The sequence below is a fragment of the Penicillium hispanicum genome (assembly GCF_028827665.1).
Source record: "Penicillium hispanicum strain IBT 35686 chromosome Unknown utg000002l_segment0_segment0, whole genome shotgun sequence".
NCBI lineage: Eukaryota > Fungi > Ascomycota > Eurotiomycetes > Eurotiales > Aspergillaceae > Penicillium > Penicillium hispanicum.
In genome coordinates this window covers 70,361-86,604 of record NW_026623194.1, presented here as the reverse complement: position 1 = coordinate 86,604, position 16,244 = coordinate 70,361, and the positions used below count along the sequence as shown (strand labels likewise).

The following is a 16,244-nucleotide window of genomic DNA, read 5'->3' as shown; positions in this document are numbered from 1 at the left end:
GGGGCTGCTCATCAAATATTACTGAGGATAATATTGACGACTTAGCCCGTGAATATTACTAAAGTAGGAAGTATATTAATAATAAGCTCGAGGATAAGAGCTGGTTTTATATCTGCCCACACTATGTGACGGAATTCTCAAAATTCTCAGCCCTTTATCAGTATACTGAGGATGTCCTGTTTTGCTTATACCTTACCAAAGACAATAGGTGCTTGGCCAAGTTAGAATAGTTGATATCCCGAAATCTGGAGCAGTAGTTGATGTATAGAATCTCTCATTCTCGATTTACTTCTTTTCACGGCCAGAATCAACGAAGTTTTCGGGATTCTTAGGATAGCTTAGGTTGACGCCTAGGTTGACCCTGTAAGCCCTGATGTGGATATGAGTTATATCGTCCATGGGCTACTGTGGATGCTTTTTATATCAGAGTTAAGACTTTCCAGCTGCAGGAGGATCCATAGTCTACCTTGATATAACTCGAACAAGTGACTACGGCTTGTGGAATATAGGTTCCACTGTGCCACAGCCACTCGTCTCTTCACAAGGTCTGACCTGTGTTCAGTTACGGGTTCTGTTGTCTGGGTAGAGCATATAAAGGCACCCTCTTACCTCTCGTTTTCCTTCCAATCTTTGTACCTCTGGTCTGTGTAAATCTATATGGATACCTCTGTCGTTGGTCTGATCATTGCGAATCTCGTTTACCATTATAGACCACAATACGACCTAATTATCATGAGTAAGTTAAGTGCCACGAAGAGTAAACGCTTCTGTAACTGATGCACACCTAGTATTATGCAATCTGGGACTGTTGAGTTCATTATCAGCAAAAACCAAAAGCAGTTCTAGATCCATAATGCGTTGACAGCCATTTTTCTAAAGCAGATATTCAATTCATCTGTTAATGACAAAATAGATAAGGTCGACTTTGGCCGTTACTGTGAATTTATATATACTGGTGATTACTCGGTGCCATTACCAACTTCCGAACTCTATTAAACAGATGACGACGAACCCATCTGGACCCCAATAAAACGTTGGAACCCTACAAATCTGACCAGAAATATTTTCCATCCAATGTTAATTGATAATTACAAATCTCATTTGGTTGAAGAACTTGGCTAGGTGACCTAGGACAACAACGAAAAGAATATACCAACTAACCCTACAGAGGATTACAGGGAGGCCCTTTTGGATTATGCTAGGATACATTATATTGCTTACCAAACGGACTAGACCTTACTACGCGTTTTGTCCCTGCACCAGCTCACTCAGTTGTTGGGAAATTTCACTCTATCTGAGGACCGCACTGGAGATATTGTGAGTTTATTAAGATTTGTCTTTATAGAAAGCGAACAAATAAGGGACATTCAGAAGCTCTTATGTGACTATACAACGTGGAATATGGAGGTTCTGATGCATGATGCCGTATTTCAGAAACTCCTAGATGCCGTGCCTTCATTGGAAAAGGCCATCTTCCGCTCGATGTGGATATAAATCTTATTTTGATAGGAATAGTACTGCCCTTATCCTAGATAAGCCTTCGAATATAACGCTTCCCCATATCATATGTTCTCCCTGCAGGCCATCGAGCATATAAATGAAGATTACCAGTATGCATTCCACATCATAGTGTATTACCCGTGTGATATCAAGGAAAAGCTTTCTCAGTGAGCTCGACCACTAGGTAAATCATGGACCTCACCGGATCAGTACAATCATGTGATACGTGCGGGTTCCACCATGCATTCTTACGTTTGGTTAGGTTTGCTCTTCTCCTATTAATCAATAATCAATTGGCGCTGACCTCGGTCGCCCTGGAACTGTTATTACTCACCATCAGCAATATATCGCATTCTCGGCAATTTGTTCTGGCGTGTATATCATCTTAGCAATGTAGGGTCAATAGACCCGTCCAAATCTCTGACGCAGCGCATGGCATCGAGGTATACTTGCTTCCCCGGTATAGAAGTTTTTTGTCGCTGACTGTTGATAAAGACATCTCGCAAGAGACCAATAAAGCCTTTATACGCAACGCATGATCGATATCACTCATCGACAGTTCGCCTAGATATCTGCGAGCTAGCTTATTGTGCTTCTCGTAAGCATCGATTATTCGAGCGTGAGAGTCATCCGCAAGATATTCCCCTCTTATACGGGCCGCAGGTGCCTGACAGAGTAATATTAAGAGCTCGTCTTTGGCTGCCAGGGTATCGCGGATGATAGGTGGAGGTGATAACTGAAGGCCCGATAATCTCTCTTTGATAGTGCGTTCGGCGGAATTTAGATGAGTCTCACAGGCAAACCAATCCTTTTGCTCGTTGCCGCGTAATATAAGCCACGACATTATATGGTGATATAACGGGTCTTCTTCAAAATGTCCCTTCCAGAGAAACAAGACGGTTTCTGCGATAGCAAGGCCACCAAAGGAATTGGAATTTCCAAACAACCGTTTTAAAGACCCGTAAAAAGCACTGAACGCTTGAACCTGTTTGCTGCGACTCTCTGATGGGGTTTTATCTGCAATCCTAATAAAGTGTATATCAATCAGGCTTTTATTATGGCTTTTCTAGCACCCGTGAGATGAGATACGCAGCTTGCTATGGTTCGCACTTGCAAATGTAACTGGGTTTTCTTTCGTCGTGCCATTCCTTCCTCGGATTGCCCTCTAACTTCGAAGCATCCTCAGGGATGACTTTTTAGTCTGGAATTGCCTCTCCGCTTCACTTAGCTGGCCCTATTCACGCAGGTATCATTATTCCTATTGATCAGGTTTATGATTCGCGCTGAACACTAACGCTATAACAGACGCGGAATCCGATGTTGAGTCTATGCCGCTCAGGTAATCTGCTTTTGAGTCTCCGCTTCGTTGAGTTCCTGGGTATGAACCGCGTCTTCAGTGCGCGGTTCTCCTTGCTCCACCACTAACACCTCTCAGTGCGGCGGGGGAATTGTGTGTTTCCCCGTCTGAGGGCTAGGCTGTCCTTCCTACTATTCGTCCTCGATCATCTCAGTCTCCTCGAATCCACCGATCCCTCTCATTCTGCCGTCGAACTTGCTCTGCTAGACCCAGGTTATGGTCTCGAGGATCGGCTGGAGTCAGCCCTGCTTCCCTATTCGACGTTCGAATTTGAGATTCGACAGAGTTTTGGATCGGAACTGATCGCGCTGCGCAAGCACAAGGCCAGCATCGTGCCAGATCCCCAGCTGCCGGGTGGACTCGGGATTTAATGAGACCCCATAGCCTCTCGCAATTATCGGGGCTCGTTGGATTTGAGTGCCCAGGTGCTGCCCACGGTTACAAGCGAATAGAATCATAGCACCCTTCGACCGATACGAAACGCCTCCCACTCCATTTGATGGACTCGGACTGCTTGTTGCAGCTTTGACATGCTTTCTGCACTGAATATGGGGCGATAACCCCGACCCAGACGCTAATGGCGTCCAATATCCTGCTCAGGTAGATCAGGAATAAGATTGGGATCTCAGGGACCTCTAATACAAGCCTGGTTCGATCCTGGGATGAGCATGGGATGGTTCCAACAATAGCGGCCGGCGCTCAAATTGGCTCCAGCTTGCCCCAGGTCTCAGTCTCTCTCATCCGAGTGTCCTTGACTTTCGTCATCTTATGTTTGTACCCTCATGAGCAACACCGGGTCATATTCCACATTTGTTTGGCTCATCTAACGCCTAGGACTTTCATTGAGTCACCACCCGTCGCGGACACCATGGAAAATCTGTACAGATATGGATTTATATCGGTGGAAGATGCAGAGACCGGGAAAGTGTTGACGATATGAAAACCAGGTCTATCATAGGATCTTCCATCCTATGAATCCGTATCCTGGAATCGTCTCTATCCTCGGTATGTTGCTTGTCTAAATGTGAGTATACATACAATGACTAACTTCAAGGATTGCCTATTCCAGGATTTTGTCTGCTCTCGGCATTGTTCCGAATTTTTTTTTCACCGACCTCAGGAAGGTCCTTGACCACTCCCAGGTGTGGCCTTCAGTTACTGTGTCATCGTCCGCTGAGAACTGGGGTAGCATCTCCAGCTGATCGAACCAACCGCCGGACCGTAGGGTTATGGCTTGCCATTGACCGCGTTGCGTTCACGGCATTGTGACCGCAATGGGATTTACCTCAACCAAATGTGGTGGAACCTGGACCAATATGCGACGGCTTTGTGCAAGGCACGCAGGTGAACAATGTCGAAAGGAGCAATGAATCTACGCGAAAGAAAGGTAAGTCGCTATTCCAGGATTGAGGGTCGTTATGAATGATCAAGCTATGGATATATTCTGCGTCTCCCACTAGGAATAACATCGTCTCCCACTCAACACCTTCCGCTGAAAGCTTCGAGAGCGGTGTTCTGACGGTCTCTGTGGGATTTGTACTTGCCGGTCCAGGCCCCAGCCTGTGTTGCCTATGTGATGTCTTTGTATTCTCAGCGTTTACGTGCAACTATCTGGTTCACTTTCGAGAGACATATCCGACGTCACCAGGCTTACCCTGCTCGCTTGGCGCTACTTAGTGCCGATACGTCCATGATGAAGGGCCACTTGGCCATTTGACCATTCGGCTCATTCCCGCAGGTTCGTGCGCATCCACCGTCTTTATTGTTTGACATAACAAGTGCCAACGATCCTGGGGAAGTGCGGGTCAGACATTACCTCACGCTGGACGGCCTCTTCGGTGACTGTCTCAATACCAGTTGAATTTCGTGCTGATCCGGACTCACCGGATCAACCTTTTGCTGATTCATTTCACTCCGATCGAGTGCATTGTGTTAGGGCAGCATGAATCCGGCGAAACGCGCGGCATATTGGACAAGCGATCGGAACGATGTTACAGGCGAAGACCGGAGACAACAACCCATGAATCGGGTACGGGGTGATTCATGAGCTCCGTCATTCTCAGCCTGCCCACAATAGTATCTCACCTCCTCATAACCCGACTAAGAAGGCGCTTCTGTGCATCACCGCCAGGTTTGCCTTTACAGCGGGTCCTTCAGATTCCTGCATCGTCTGTGAAGACGAGGAAGCTGGAGTGCGATGACACCATGACCCTCAAGGCCATCATCGACTTGTGCGGCAGTCAGTCTTCGCTATTGTCATGACTCCCCTGTTTGCTTTCGATTACCGGTATATTTCTGTCTCAAGCGAAACCTGATGAAAGATGCAGCCATCCTAACTTCGCGAGGCGACAAACCCGCCGAGCCAATTTTACTTCGAGCGGCAAGTCCAAGACCGCCAGGAACATCTGTATATCATCGAATCATACCATCAAATCTAATCGCCGTCGAGATCTACCGCTTGCATGCGCAAGCACGCTTTCCATCCTTGACATGGTCAAACACGCCCGCCAGCTGATACGTCGCGGCGTCCGCTGCGCTGCATCGCTTGCGGCCACTCATGTATCCGAACTGAAGACATCTGGTCGCCTCACTTGACCTGCAAGAACCTCCGCTGCGATATTTTCCACCCCCCCCCCCCGCGGGCATTTTAGCAGGCTGATAACCGGACGCGCCTTCACGGCGTATCAACCTGGTGTACCAAGATTTTCAGTAAGATCCCTTGACCGTTTTCCGTGCTTGTGGATGGATGCCTCGCCGGACGTACTGCCGGGCCGACGTGAGGTGCCTCCGGGTTCCTTGCTGGGTCACGATCTCCCGGCCCGGTGTCAGAAAAGGTATGGTTGGACTACGGAATGCTTCAACGACAGGGCCAGTCCTCTTAGTTGCCCCCAGACTAGTCTAACGCAGTACTTAACCTGGAATCACGGCTGGTTGGCCGAGGGATCGTCCGACAGGTGACAGAAGCCTACGTGGTTGCTTATCTAGTAGCTGCCACGCTTTCATTGAAGGACGTCTCTACAGTATTATGAGTGTTGATAAAGCTAAGTACCTGGATGGGAACAAGGTGTAACCGTCTAAAATTGAAGTTCTTTCCAGTCTTAGGCCGTTCAGCACCGCCCGTTCTTCCCTCCTCGACATGACCTGTGGAAGTCGCTTATTCACCGTCTCTTCCTTCTCAAAGGCTTCCAGAATGATATTCTTGTACTTGCCAGCTCGGACCTCAGCCTCTGTTGCCCACGCGAAAACTTCGTGCTCCTCGGTATTGTCTTCCATCTGGCTTGTTCGGCTGGACGCACGTCCGGAGTCGACCGGAGGAAAGTCATCAAACTCGGAGATTCTGATGACGCAGGGAAGCTCGATCCACTCTCGTTGTTCACTGTTTGTTGACTGGCTCCATTTTTTGACCGAAAGTGTGTGAACAATCTTTGGAGAAATGGAGGCTAGTGTCGTTCCACACCTCGCGCTGGACGGCCTCTTGCAGAGTTGCGTCTGAGACTTCAATACATCCCCGGGGCCGGCATCCCAATATCTTTCCTTGCTGCCGTTTGAGGCACGCCGGAGAAGAACCGCCCGGAGCTCAACCGCCTCGCCGGTTCTCCTGTCCTGCGTTCTGGACCAGGAGAAGATGACAGCGCGGACCCGGATATTGTACGCTCGACCGTGAACCACGTACAGGCCCGGGGCATCGGCGATCCGGAATGTCGAAAGTGGTGCTGCGAAGCCGATATCGAAAGGCGCTGGCGGCTTGCCTACCCAGCGATGCACACTGTTGACTGCCTCCACAGGACGACTACAGTATTGCCAAAGGTAATTCTGAACCTCCACTGCAGTGTACCGATCAGGAGGGACGCTCGCTGCGAACCTAGTCGATAGATGGCCGATAAAATTTCGTGTCCATTCGGAGGAAGCTGGCGAGGAGTATGGTATCATCCGTCGACAAGAGTCCAGATCACCCATGACGTGCTTCACCGCAGGCTCCATAAAGATCAAAAGAAAGTGTTCTTGGAGACCCAGAGCGCCTGCGCGGCCAAATTCAACCTGAAAATCAACGCGATCTGGGCGGAGAAGAGCGTGGTCCAGCTTCTCCGAGGCGTTGGTGGTCATGATCAAAACGCGGCCTTCATGGGCGGCTACGCCATCGACAATGTTAAGCAAGCCAGAAAGAGTGATCCCGTTAGGGGGTTGTCTGTCATTATTCGCCTCCGACTCACTATCCTGTTCATCGTGCGCTGCATCCTCGCATGGCCGTCGCATGCTGTTGGCGGTCTTACACTTTGGAAGCCCGGCCTGGTCCACGTCTTCGAGAACAACTATACAGTATTTGGGAAGAGATTGAAATGGCAGTGTGAGGCTATCCTCGTCCAGACGCAAAGACTGACCGAGTAGATATCCAGATTGAGCAGGCTACCAAACGCCAGGCACATGGTTGTTTTACCTGTACCGGGCAGGCCGTGGAACAGATAGCCGCGTCGATATGGCATGCCACGATCCTCGTACCATTTGCGAGTACCAGGGTCGAGGTAGTCCTGGATGTCTTTCACTATGCGTTTCTTTTGTTCATGGCCAAGGATAATGGTCGATAACTCTATAAATATTTATGCGGTAGCTGTCCTGGTCAAGTGAAGCCTGCTGCATGTCCGATACAAGGCTTCTCAGGACATATTTGTTCCAGGGTGCAGCATAGAAAGACAAGTTCTCCATGCTAGCGGCCCAAGGGCTGTTGGGAGACCTGAAAGACTGACGATACAGAAAAGTCCAGCATCCCTTCTAGGTAGAACAATGGAAACGCAGCGGTCCCGGGGTATATCGAATCTTTCGCTTGTTGCGAGGTCTCTTCAGCCAGGGCTTCGACAGGTCAACATTGAATTGTGCTCGGTCTGCGTCTGAGACGTCATCCTCGTCGTTTTTATCGTCACAGGGAAGATTCCTTTTCGTTCCGGCGACGGCCTTCCGTGAAGCAGTGAGATCGGTATGGGTAGAAAGCCAGCGCATGGCGTCATTGTGCAGGTCATCGTGAGATCTGATTTCGACAGTTGCAGCAACAAAGAAAAGGAACGATTGGAAGTGGTCCCAGAATGCTTTGGCAGCATACGTCCAGAACGCGAACAACGCCGCAACAATAAACAGATATGACGAAATATCAATGCGGAAATAATAGGAGCAAAGATGGGTGAGGAATCTATAGCCTGGAATGAATGATTCGAGCAGCGCCTCGACTGGCAGCTGATCGGATGTAAGGTTAGGTAAGCTCATTTTCGACATATCCTTTTTGGGTGATTGAAGTTCCTGAACTGTGGCTCCTTCTGTCGACAGACCACGGGCAGCAGATCTACACGGCCGAGCATCACGAGCAAACGCGCCATGCTATCCGAGCAACATGGACGGGTTCCAGCCTATGCGCTGGATCTGGCCAGATATGTCCCGCACGTCCTTCTGTTCGCCTCAGGAATAGGTGGCTTCCCTTACCGCTCCCCCCAATATCTACCCATCATTGGGTTCATTGCGTGTATACATGAGTCGAATCTAGAGTGTGGAGCCAATCCAAGTCATAAATAGACGTTGATCACTATGAGGCTGACCTTTGGTATGTACCTTCGTACGGGAGAATTAATCGAGCTAACTATATCTCCGCCGTTGTCAAGAAACGGAAAGCCGATTATCATGCTCTGATGGAGTGACACGGTTCCCCATAGAGCCACTAGTATCCGAATTGCAAGGCGATGAATAGCACCATTCCTCAGCACTGTTCAGCAGAGGCGGCTCAACGCGACGTACGGAGATGCTCTCTCAAGCAATGTGCCCTCCATCTACATACGTCTTCACGAAGTTGTACCTATGGGAATCAGCAATAGTACTCCAGTTCCCCGGTCGGACTCAAACAAATTCGCAACAGTCGAGCGCTCTTACAGCCGGATATTCTGTGGCGTATAGTCTCCATGCGACGTCATTCATGGGTGGACACGAAGGCCGGGTTTCGAACGTTAGAGCCAGAGACGGTGAGTTGCTAGCTTCAGCCCAGCGACCCAGGATCCATTTCAAGTCATATCCCCTATGCTTTGTCGCAGTGGCTTGCTCTCCGCCGTACCTGAAAAAGAAGAAGAAAGAGGGGGCCTGGCAGTTACAAACTGTTTGTCCATGTACTTGCCAGAAACGGCGCATGAAGATGCTTTCTTTGTCGCAAGAATAGGCTACGGGGATGGGTTCGTGATCTCGAACATATTTGGTCTAGGAGATCCTGAAGTCCTAGATTCGAATGAAGCGAGACCAGAATGATAGGTACCTTATGTCTGCTTCTCTAGTCTAATCCACGCTCTCATAACATAACATCGATATCCTTCATAAACCTTCCTTTCCACTTTACCGTCTTCCGTGCCTAACTTCTCGACAAGGGTTCCTGTAGCATCTGTAATGTTGCATGATCTCCCTTGAAAATGGTTCAACGAGAATGGGGAAAGGAAAATCGAGGCAAATTCCCGGCCGTTGGAGCAGCGATTTAATGATTCGGTGCGGCAGCCAAGGCAGGATTCTAGGATGGAGGTGGTGGACGAGATTGAGAAGGTCGCTTTGCTCAGTATGTTGAAGGCTATGTTTGCGCAGGGCAGGCCGAGCTAAAGCAGCGCAGATTACATTCGAGGTACTGTAGAGGAGCTGACGAGTCGCACCAGGCATAGGGGGCTAGTGGAGGCCAGTGATCCGGATCAATGGCAAAAAATGCCTCACGAGCCGGGTTTGCATGGGAAATAGGGAGAAAGAAAGAGCAGCAAGGTGAAAAAAACCGTGTAAAGTTGAAGCGGCGATGGAGGGGCCTTTATAGCAACACGCAATCTATTGACTGATCTGCCTTCTTTTCTATTAATTTCCTATATGCTCAATGATGCTGCCTTATATACTGTGGAAGAAAGATCAAGATAAAATCAACACAAAGCAGCGTTATGGTCAACGGTCAAAAGTTTGTTCGATATCTACGTGATAGCGGAAGCGAAAATTCATCATTTATCTGCCAATGAAAAAAGGGATGCTGAAAGTCCGACCCCTGGCACTGGCACGCCATTCGGAATAAGCCAAAGGACCAAATTAAAGCTTCGCGAAGGGGAGCCAAAACCGAGCCAATATTGTTGATGTTCTCATTTCGTTCATGAATCTGGGATGAAATTATCTTTCCACAGCAATGGTCTGCCATGATAAATCTGTTCGGCAGACCGTAAACCCACATGTTCTGAACACATTTACCAATAGTACCACCTATTTAGCTCCGCCATAAGCTCAGAAAGACAGGAAGTCAGCGCAAACACCAAGATACTACAGTCAGGTACCCTAGTATCATAGATGGTAATGTACCAAGGACGTTCCCTTTACCTTGGAAACAGTAGCGCAAATAATTCGAATTGCATGGTTCCCACCTGAAGCTGGAGGTGACTTTTCCAGATACAGGGCGACGCATAGTGTAGGTCAAACCGGATCAAAAAGTGTCATATCGCCAGACACAGTGACAGTCTTCGTGGGCTTATCGTGTGCAGCAGAGGGGGAGAGAAAAGGGGTTGTGCTATAGAAGCCCATCATCCACAAAGCATGAAGAAATTCCCACGACTTACCCAAGCCCAAAGGCTTGTATTCCGTTATTTCCACCTAGTGTCACTCGATGGAGCGGACTCTGCGGTTTGAACGGAGCGATCAGTACAATTGCTGGCCTATCTCCCCAGGATTGAAGACCGGCGCTGTTAAGTACATCATCACCGTCGAGCCATCGTGCTGATCATTCATCTGTGGAAGTGATACACAAGTCAAGAAAAAGCAAGAATACACGAGATACGAGACAGCCGGCCAAAACTATAAATACCCGAAAAGGAAGCGAGAACAGACCACAAAACGGAAAGATGTAAGAGCACAAACAGTAAACAGAAAGAACCGAGATTGGCGAAATGACGGTGCCAACACCATAAATAGAAAGACAGACAGCCAACAAGAACCAGTAAGATAAGATATACAGCACAGATTAAGTTGTAGTTCATGATTGGCCACAGGGGCGAATCCTGCTGCTAGATGAGACGTGGGGCCACGGTGAAGCCTCATCCTTCGCAGCTTGTCTCATGACAAATCAGGAGGAGCACAAGAGTCGTATTGTGGTGTCGTCATACTTGCAGCCGTGGTTAATCTAACTATCCAAGGGACCGGCATGGTTTCATATTGGCAATCATCGATGGCCAGGCAGCAAGGCAAGTCCTAGGATATCAAGGAATTCATTGGCCACGCGATTGACAAGCGGTCCTCGGCGGAAGTCCATGTGGAATAAGATAGTCCGGGATCCATAGGCGAGAAGAATCAGGTAGGCAACAGAATCTGGGATAACTGTCCACGGAAGTAATCATCAATTGACATTAGATATCCAGGGCGATATCAAGGCCATCCTGTCGTGGAATCAAGGGTTTGCAAATCTCACGCGGCGGCGGCGCTCGTGGATCAGCTTCTCCGTGTCAACATAAAGACGGTCAAAGAACTGCATGGCGCTGGAATCCTTGAGGATTTTCGCAACCTGTGTCCCCGCGGAGATAAGCTGAAGCACATTACGGTCATCCTTGACAGGGCGAGAACTGTGCTTGGCAGCATGGCGCATCTCCAGCGAGTTCTCCAGTACAGTAATCAGCTGCTTGATTTGACCGTTGTGCAAGGTGTGCCGAGGAATGCGGCGACGAGTAGCCAGCCTCTTCAGAAGGTGCACCCACTCATTCCATTCCCGATCTGAAGCAACTTGGACTGGTCTCTTGTCCTGTTCCAGGGGAATTGGGAAAGAGTATCTTGCAAAGAAGTCATAGGCGCACTGTGACAGGCGGTCATTGACTTGGTGCAGGATTCTGTCTTGATCTGAGGCATCTAGATTAGTTGGGAGCTGCGGCAGCTCTTCCTCCCGGGTTGGATGGTTCCGAGATGGAGGTGGTTCCAGGATCTGGTGTGGGCCGTCAAATTCATCCCCACGATTACAGGTGCGTCTCTGAGAAGGGTATTGAGAGATTCCTCGGGTTACGTCCGAAGCTCGGCGGCCGTTCCTCTCAATTATATACTCCGTGCTTTCCGGGGCACTGTAAGGCACAACATCATGTCGCATAGAGTCACGGAGTGGGTGGTTCCATTCGGGGTACATGGGGACTGGAGGGAGTGGTCCAGTTGAAGGGTAGGATAGCCGTCCTATATGTCGATTCATCACATGGCCATGGCTGTCCAGGGGAGTAGAGATTCCATGGTATTGAGGGCGAGATTGCTCAAAATCAATTCCCAGTACAAGCTGGTCTCGGAGGCCATATGCTCGAGGTGCTGAAGGAGCCCTTTTACCACTTAGCAAGAGTAATGGAGAGAATTGACTCTTGGTCGGAGGCGGGGATTAGAAAAACCACTATACATGGTGTAGAAGTACCTTGGACGATGAATGATGGGACCGTTCCCCGAGGGCACATAAATAGGACGCTGAGCCATGGTGTTGCTGCAAGAGTGTGAGTGGATGTGATCAAACCACCCAGGCGCAATACGGAAAGGAAAGACGAGAAAGGTGTTGATATTTGTTTGTGCTGACCTGGGGCGAGACAAGATATCCAGTGTACTACTGGCCGAGCTCGCTCGAGTACTCAGGCTTTTTGGTGTCGCAGAGAATGGCTGGAGGCTTGCTGGTATAGCCGGGAAGGGAGGAACGGGGGCGGGAATCATGAAGACAAAAATAGTACGTAGGCAAATGGCTGAGGACACCAAAAGAAAATAGACGATTACATTGGACGGGGGGTCACGCAGAGTCGGAAATGGGGCGAAGGGCCAGTTTCAGAACGAAATTTGGACGAATCCGCAAACATGAAGAAGCGCAGGGTGGTCAAGTCCTGAGTAATATAAGACCAGGAGGCAGGACACTCGGGTTGCGCCTTTTCTGGTAGGCGTGCCTGACGCCTGTTTCTGGACCATGGGACCTAACATAAACCCGCAACTGGATGGAGAGCCGCGCCAGAAGCTTCAGGCCCGGAGTGGAGAAGGCAGCATGGCAAATGATGCAGCGATGCTCGGGACATTGTTCTCGAGCAGAAGCCAATTGCACAATAATATCGACAGGGAACAACCCAGTTGCCCCTATGCCACACCGGTAGCTAGTTACCAGGCGACCTCGATCGATCCGGCATGATTCGACGCGGTCGGGACGTTATGGGGCGAGTCCGGGATGTTGGGGGGCGTATCCACCCTGAGATCGGGATGGATTGCTTTGCTATCCAGCACTGGGATCACAGCTTTGGGGAGTGCGAAGGGCGTGCGGTAGGCAGCGCCACTCAACCTTGGTGCGACCATCTAGCCGGGGGCAGATTTTGGGCAGCAGTTGGGTATATGGGCATGAATTGGAGTCGGGCCTCTTTGCTCGTTGGTCCATGCGGACGTGAAGGCGCAGAGAGCACCCGTGGACAAGAGAAGATGAAGTGAGCCCGACGGTGGAGGCGGAGCCCATGTCACCCCGTGACCTCTATCATGGCCCATGACGGCCACAAAAGCCGTCGATATACATTCGGCTTCCACAAGATTCGATCATGGAGTTGTGCAATTGGGCAGTGAATATCTTGTTGCCCAATCAGCGCATAGACTGGGACTATCTTTTGCGCGGACCGCGATCGACGCCCCATAAATCACGGCTGAGAGCCGCCTAGAGATATAACTAGTTTTGGAGGGCTTGCAGCCCAATGGACGGCCCAATGTCTTACATTTGCAGTCGCTCGCGGGATTTGATTCCTTCGGGGCTCCGCTGGGGACGTAAAGGCTGAAGTGGATTCACGGTGGACCTTCATCTACAGGTATGGACCGTAGCAAGAAACGAGCAAAGAAGCTGTGAGTATGGTCGTACGATGGAAGATGATGATCACTTATGATGATGCATGAAGGAAGGAAGACTATCTAACGTAACCGGTAAGCGAGCTGCGCACCCACCCCAACCACTTAAATTTAAACCAATATTAATCAACCAGAACTCCATTAAATAAATTAATCTGCCTATTTTGACATTTAGCATACGTATGCCCTAAATCCCCACATCCAGTGCATCGTCTAGGGGCCCTTGGGGCCGGCGTAGGCGTTGATATAGGTGTCAGTGGTGCTGGCTCTGGGGGGTCCTCCTGCCCTATTTCCACTGGTTTAGGACTATTAATCAATTCCAGGCCCTCCTACGCTAATAAACCACTATTATAGACTATCTAGCGCCTCGATTTAGCCCTTTTTTGCTTGGTTTTCTTACACGCTACGCGTAGATTATGGTTTTCTTTAGTAAACCGCGCGCCTACTTAGATAGCTAATTTGTAGCCTTTAATTAATTGATTTAGTGCTTAGCTAGGCGGACTAGATAAATTCCGATTAATTAATGCCTTAATCGAGGAAGCTTAGCGGTTTAATTACCTAAGGTTTTTAGGCGTTTTTAGCTCTAAATCGCTTGATTGGTAACGGGCCCATGCCTGATGTGGATCACATTGTTACGGACCTAGCGTCAGCAACACGCTAAGACATGAAGATAGAGAAATGAGAACCAATTGTCAGGATAGGGAGGGGATCCGTCCAATTGGAATCAAGGAGAAATCTGAGTTGCTATTCCGCCTAATCTGCCAATTTAAGGGCGTACGCTTAACTAATTATAATATACAGGAAAAGGATAAACTATTAATACAAGTCTCCACACACTTATTTTAACACACCCCCTCAGCTGTCTTTCTATCCCTAAAGGCAGCTATACCTATACCTACACTAGCACCTTCTAGGGCCCTATTCGCCCTAAATCGCTTAAATCTGCTTTTTTCTAAACTAGGACCTATTTTCTTTTAGGCTAGTTAATCAGATAACTTATATTGGTTATCCTAAGTAGATTTAGAAAGTTTTAGTGCTTTTAGTATAGTAGTATTTTAGTAAGCCTATCTATAATTATATAGATAGTTAGAATCTATTAAATCTTAATCTAACTATCTCTAATCTTGTTACCGAAGGGTTAGAAACGGAACGGGAGAACCCTATTTCCGAGGTCATTACCCGGCGCGGAAGCCCGGAGGTGTCAAACCTGGAACCTGCGTCATCGATCACTGAGAGTTCGAATCGATGACGAATCGACATGAATTCTCTGGCGATTCGGGTTAGAGAGAAAAACCCCTAGATGTCTCTGAGTTAGATTCTGCAAGAATCAGTTACTGTCTCAATCAGATGTGAAGATCCTTCGCCCTGCATTATCTCCACCTAACCAACAGGTTATCTATCCTGACAATTTAGATATCTGGTTCTTAACAAATCTTTTATCTAAACTAGTGCTAATAAATATTAATATATCTAAGTTTTATTTTAAATCCTATATCTTTATAGGTTATTAATATAACTATATATTTATTATTATAATTAATAGTGATTAGGTATAATAAAATAAAGCTAATTTATCTAAATAAGTGTTTTTACTACTATATTAATTTTCTAGTTTCAGATATACTAAATAGTTTAGCTTTTATTATTAAGGTTATTATTATTAGTTATTTTAATACTTTTTAGTCTATAGGTCCTTTATATATCTAGTAGATATATTCTATAAAGCTTTTTTAATTAATATAGTCTATAAATAATAAATAATTTAATTAATTAACTAATAATATTGAAGACTAAGATTAGTTAAGAACTATAGTATTTTAGTTATTATTTTAGCTATATCTAGCTATATAATTATTATAGGAAACTAAATAGATTTAACTTTCTATTAATATAAATAGATCTCTTAAAGACTTACTATACCTTTATATAGCTTTAAGTCCTTTAATAATATTAATATAAAAACTAATATATATTTAGTAAGGTTATAGTATATTACTATACTAATAATATAGCTATTTTAATATAATTAGAGTTTTTTATTAGTAATTATAGTAATTATAAATAATCTAGATATTTAAGAACTATTTAGTATCTTTATAATTAGTTAATTTTTAATACTCTTTTAGCTTCTTCTTTAATCTTTATATTTATTAATAAATAGTATAATAGTATATAATTAGGATATTATTAAAATAAAAAAAATAATAATTCTATTAGTTATAAATATATATAGATCTATAGATATTTATTTTAGCCTAAATTTCTTTAAAATATATATTACTTTTTATTGCTATAGTCTTAAAGAGACTTTTAACTTATATAGTATATATAATAGTATCTAATATTTCTTTTACTCTTTAAATCTATTTAGTATCTAGGTATAGATCTTTTTTATAAATATACTATTTAAAAAGATATTAACTATATTATATGAATAAATATTAAAGTTAAATGTAGTTACTAATATAAATAGTATTAAGCAGTTTTAGCTACTAATATTACTATATATTTCTTTTTAGTATTAATTATCTCTAGATCTCTA

The 16,244-nt window shown here is 46.5% G+C and overlaps 3 protein-coding genes across 3 annotated transcripts; 1 reads left to right on the top strand and 2 right to left on the bottom strand.

Annotated features, from left to right (window-relative positions):
* Positions 1 to 2,817: 2,817 nt before the first annotated feature.
* Positions 2,818 to 3,228, top strand: N7459_001813 (uncharacterized protein; the record flags this gene model as incomplete). Its single annotated transcript, XM_056940998.1, has 2 exons — positions 2,818 to 2,878; positions 2,936 to 3,228. 2 exons carry the CDS (start codon positions 2,818 to 2,820, stop codon positions 3,226 to 3,228), a joined length of 354 nt encoding a protein of 117 aa, XP_056802853.1.
* Positions 3,229 to 5,872: 2,644 nt separating this feature from the next.
* Positions 5,873 to 8,358, bottom strand: N7459_001812 (uncharacterized protein; the record flags this gene model as incomplete). The annotated part of the gene is made up of 4 exons (XM_056940997.1): positions 5,873 to 7,167; positions 7,299 to 7,442; positions 7,645 to 8,186; positions 8,324 to 8,358. The coding sequence occupies 4 exons, from the start codon at positions 8,356 to 8,358 to the stop codon at positions 5,873 to 5,875; spliced, it is 2,016 nt and encodes a 671-aa protein (XP_056802852.1).
* A 2,915-nt stretch (positions 8,359 to 11,273) lies between these two features.
* N7459_001811 (uncharacterized protein) lies at positions 11,274 to 12,322 on the bottom strand (the record flags this gene model as incomplete). Its single annotated transcript, XM_056940996.1, has 2 exons — positions 11,274 to 12,174; positions 12,264 to 12,322. The coding sequence occupies 2 exons, from the start codon at positions 12,320 to 12,322 to the stop codon at positions 11,274 to 11,276; spliced, it is 960 nt and encodes a 319-aa protein (XP_056802851.1).
* Between the last annotated feature and the right edge of the window lie 3,922 nt (positions 12,323 to 16,244).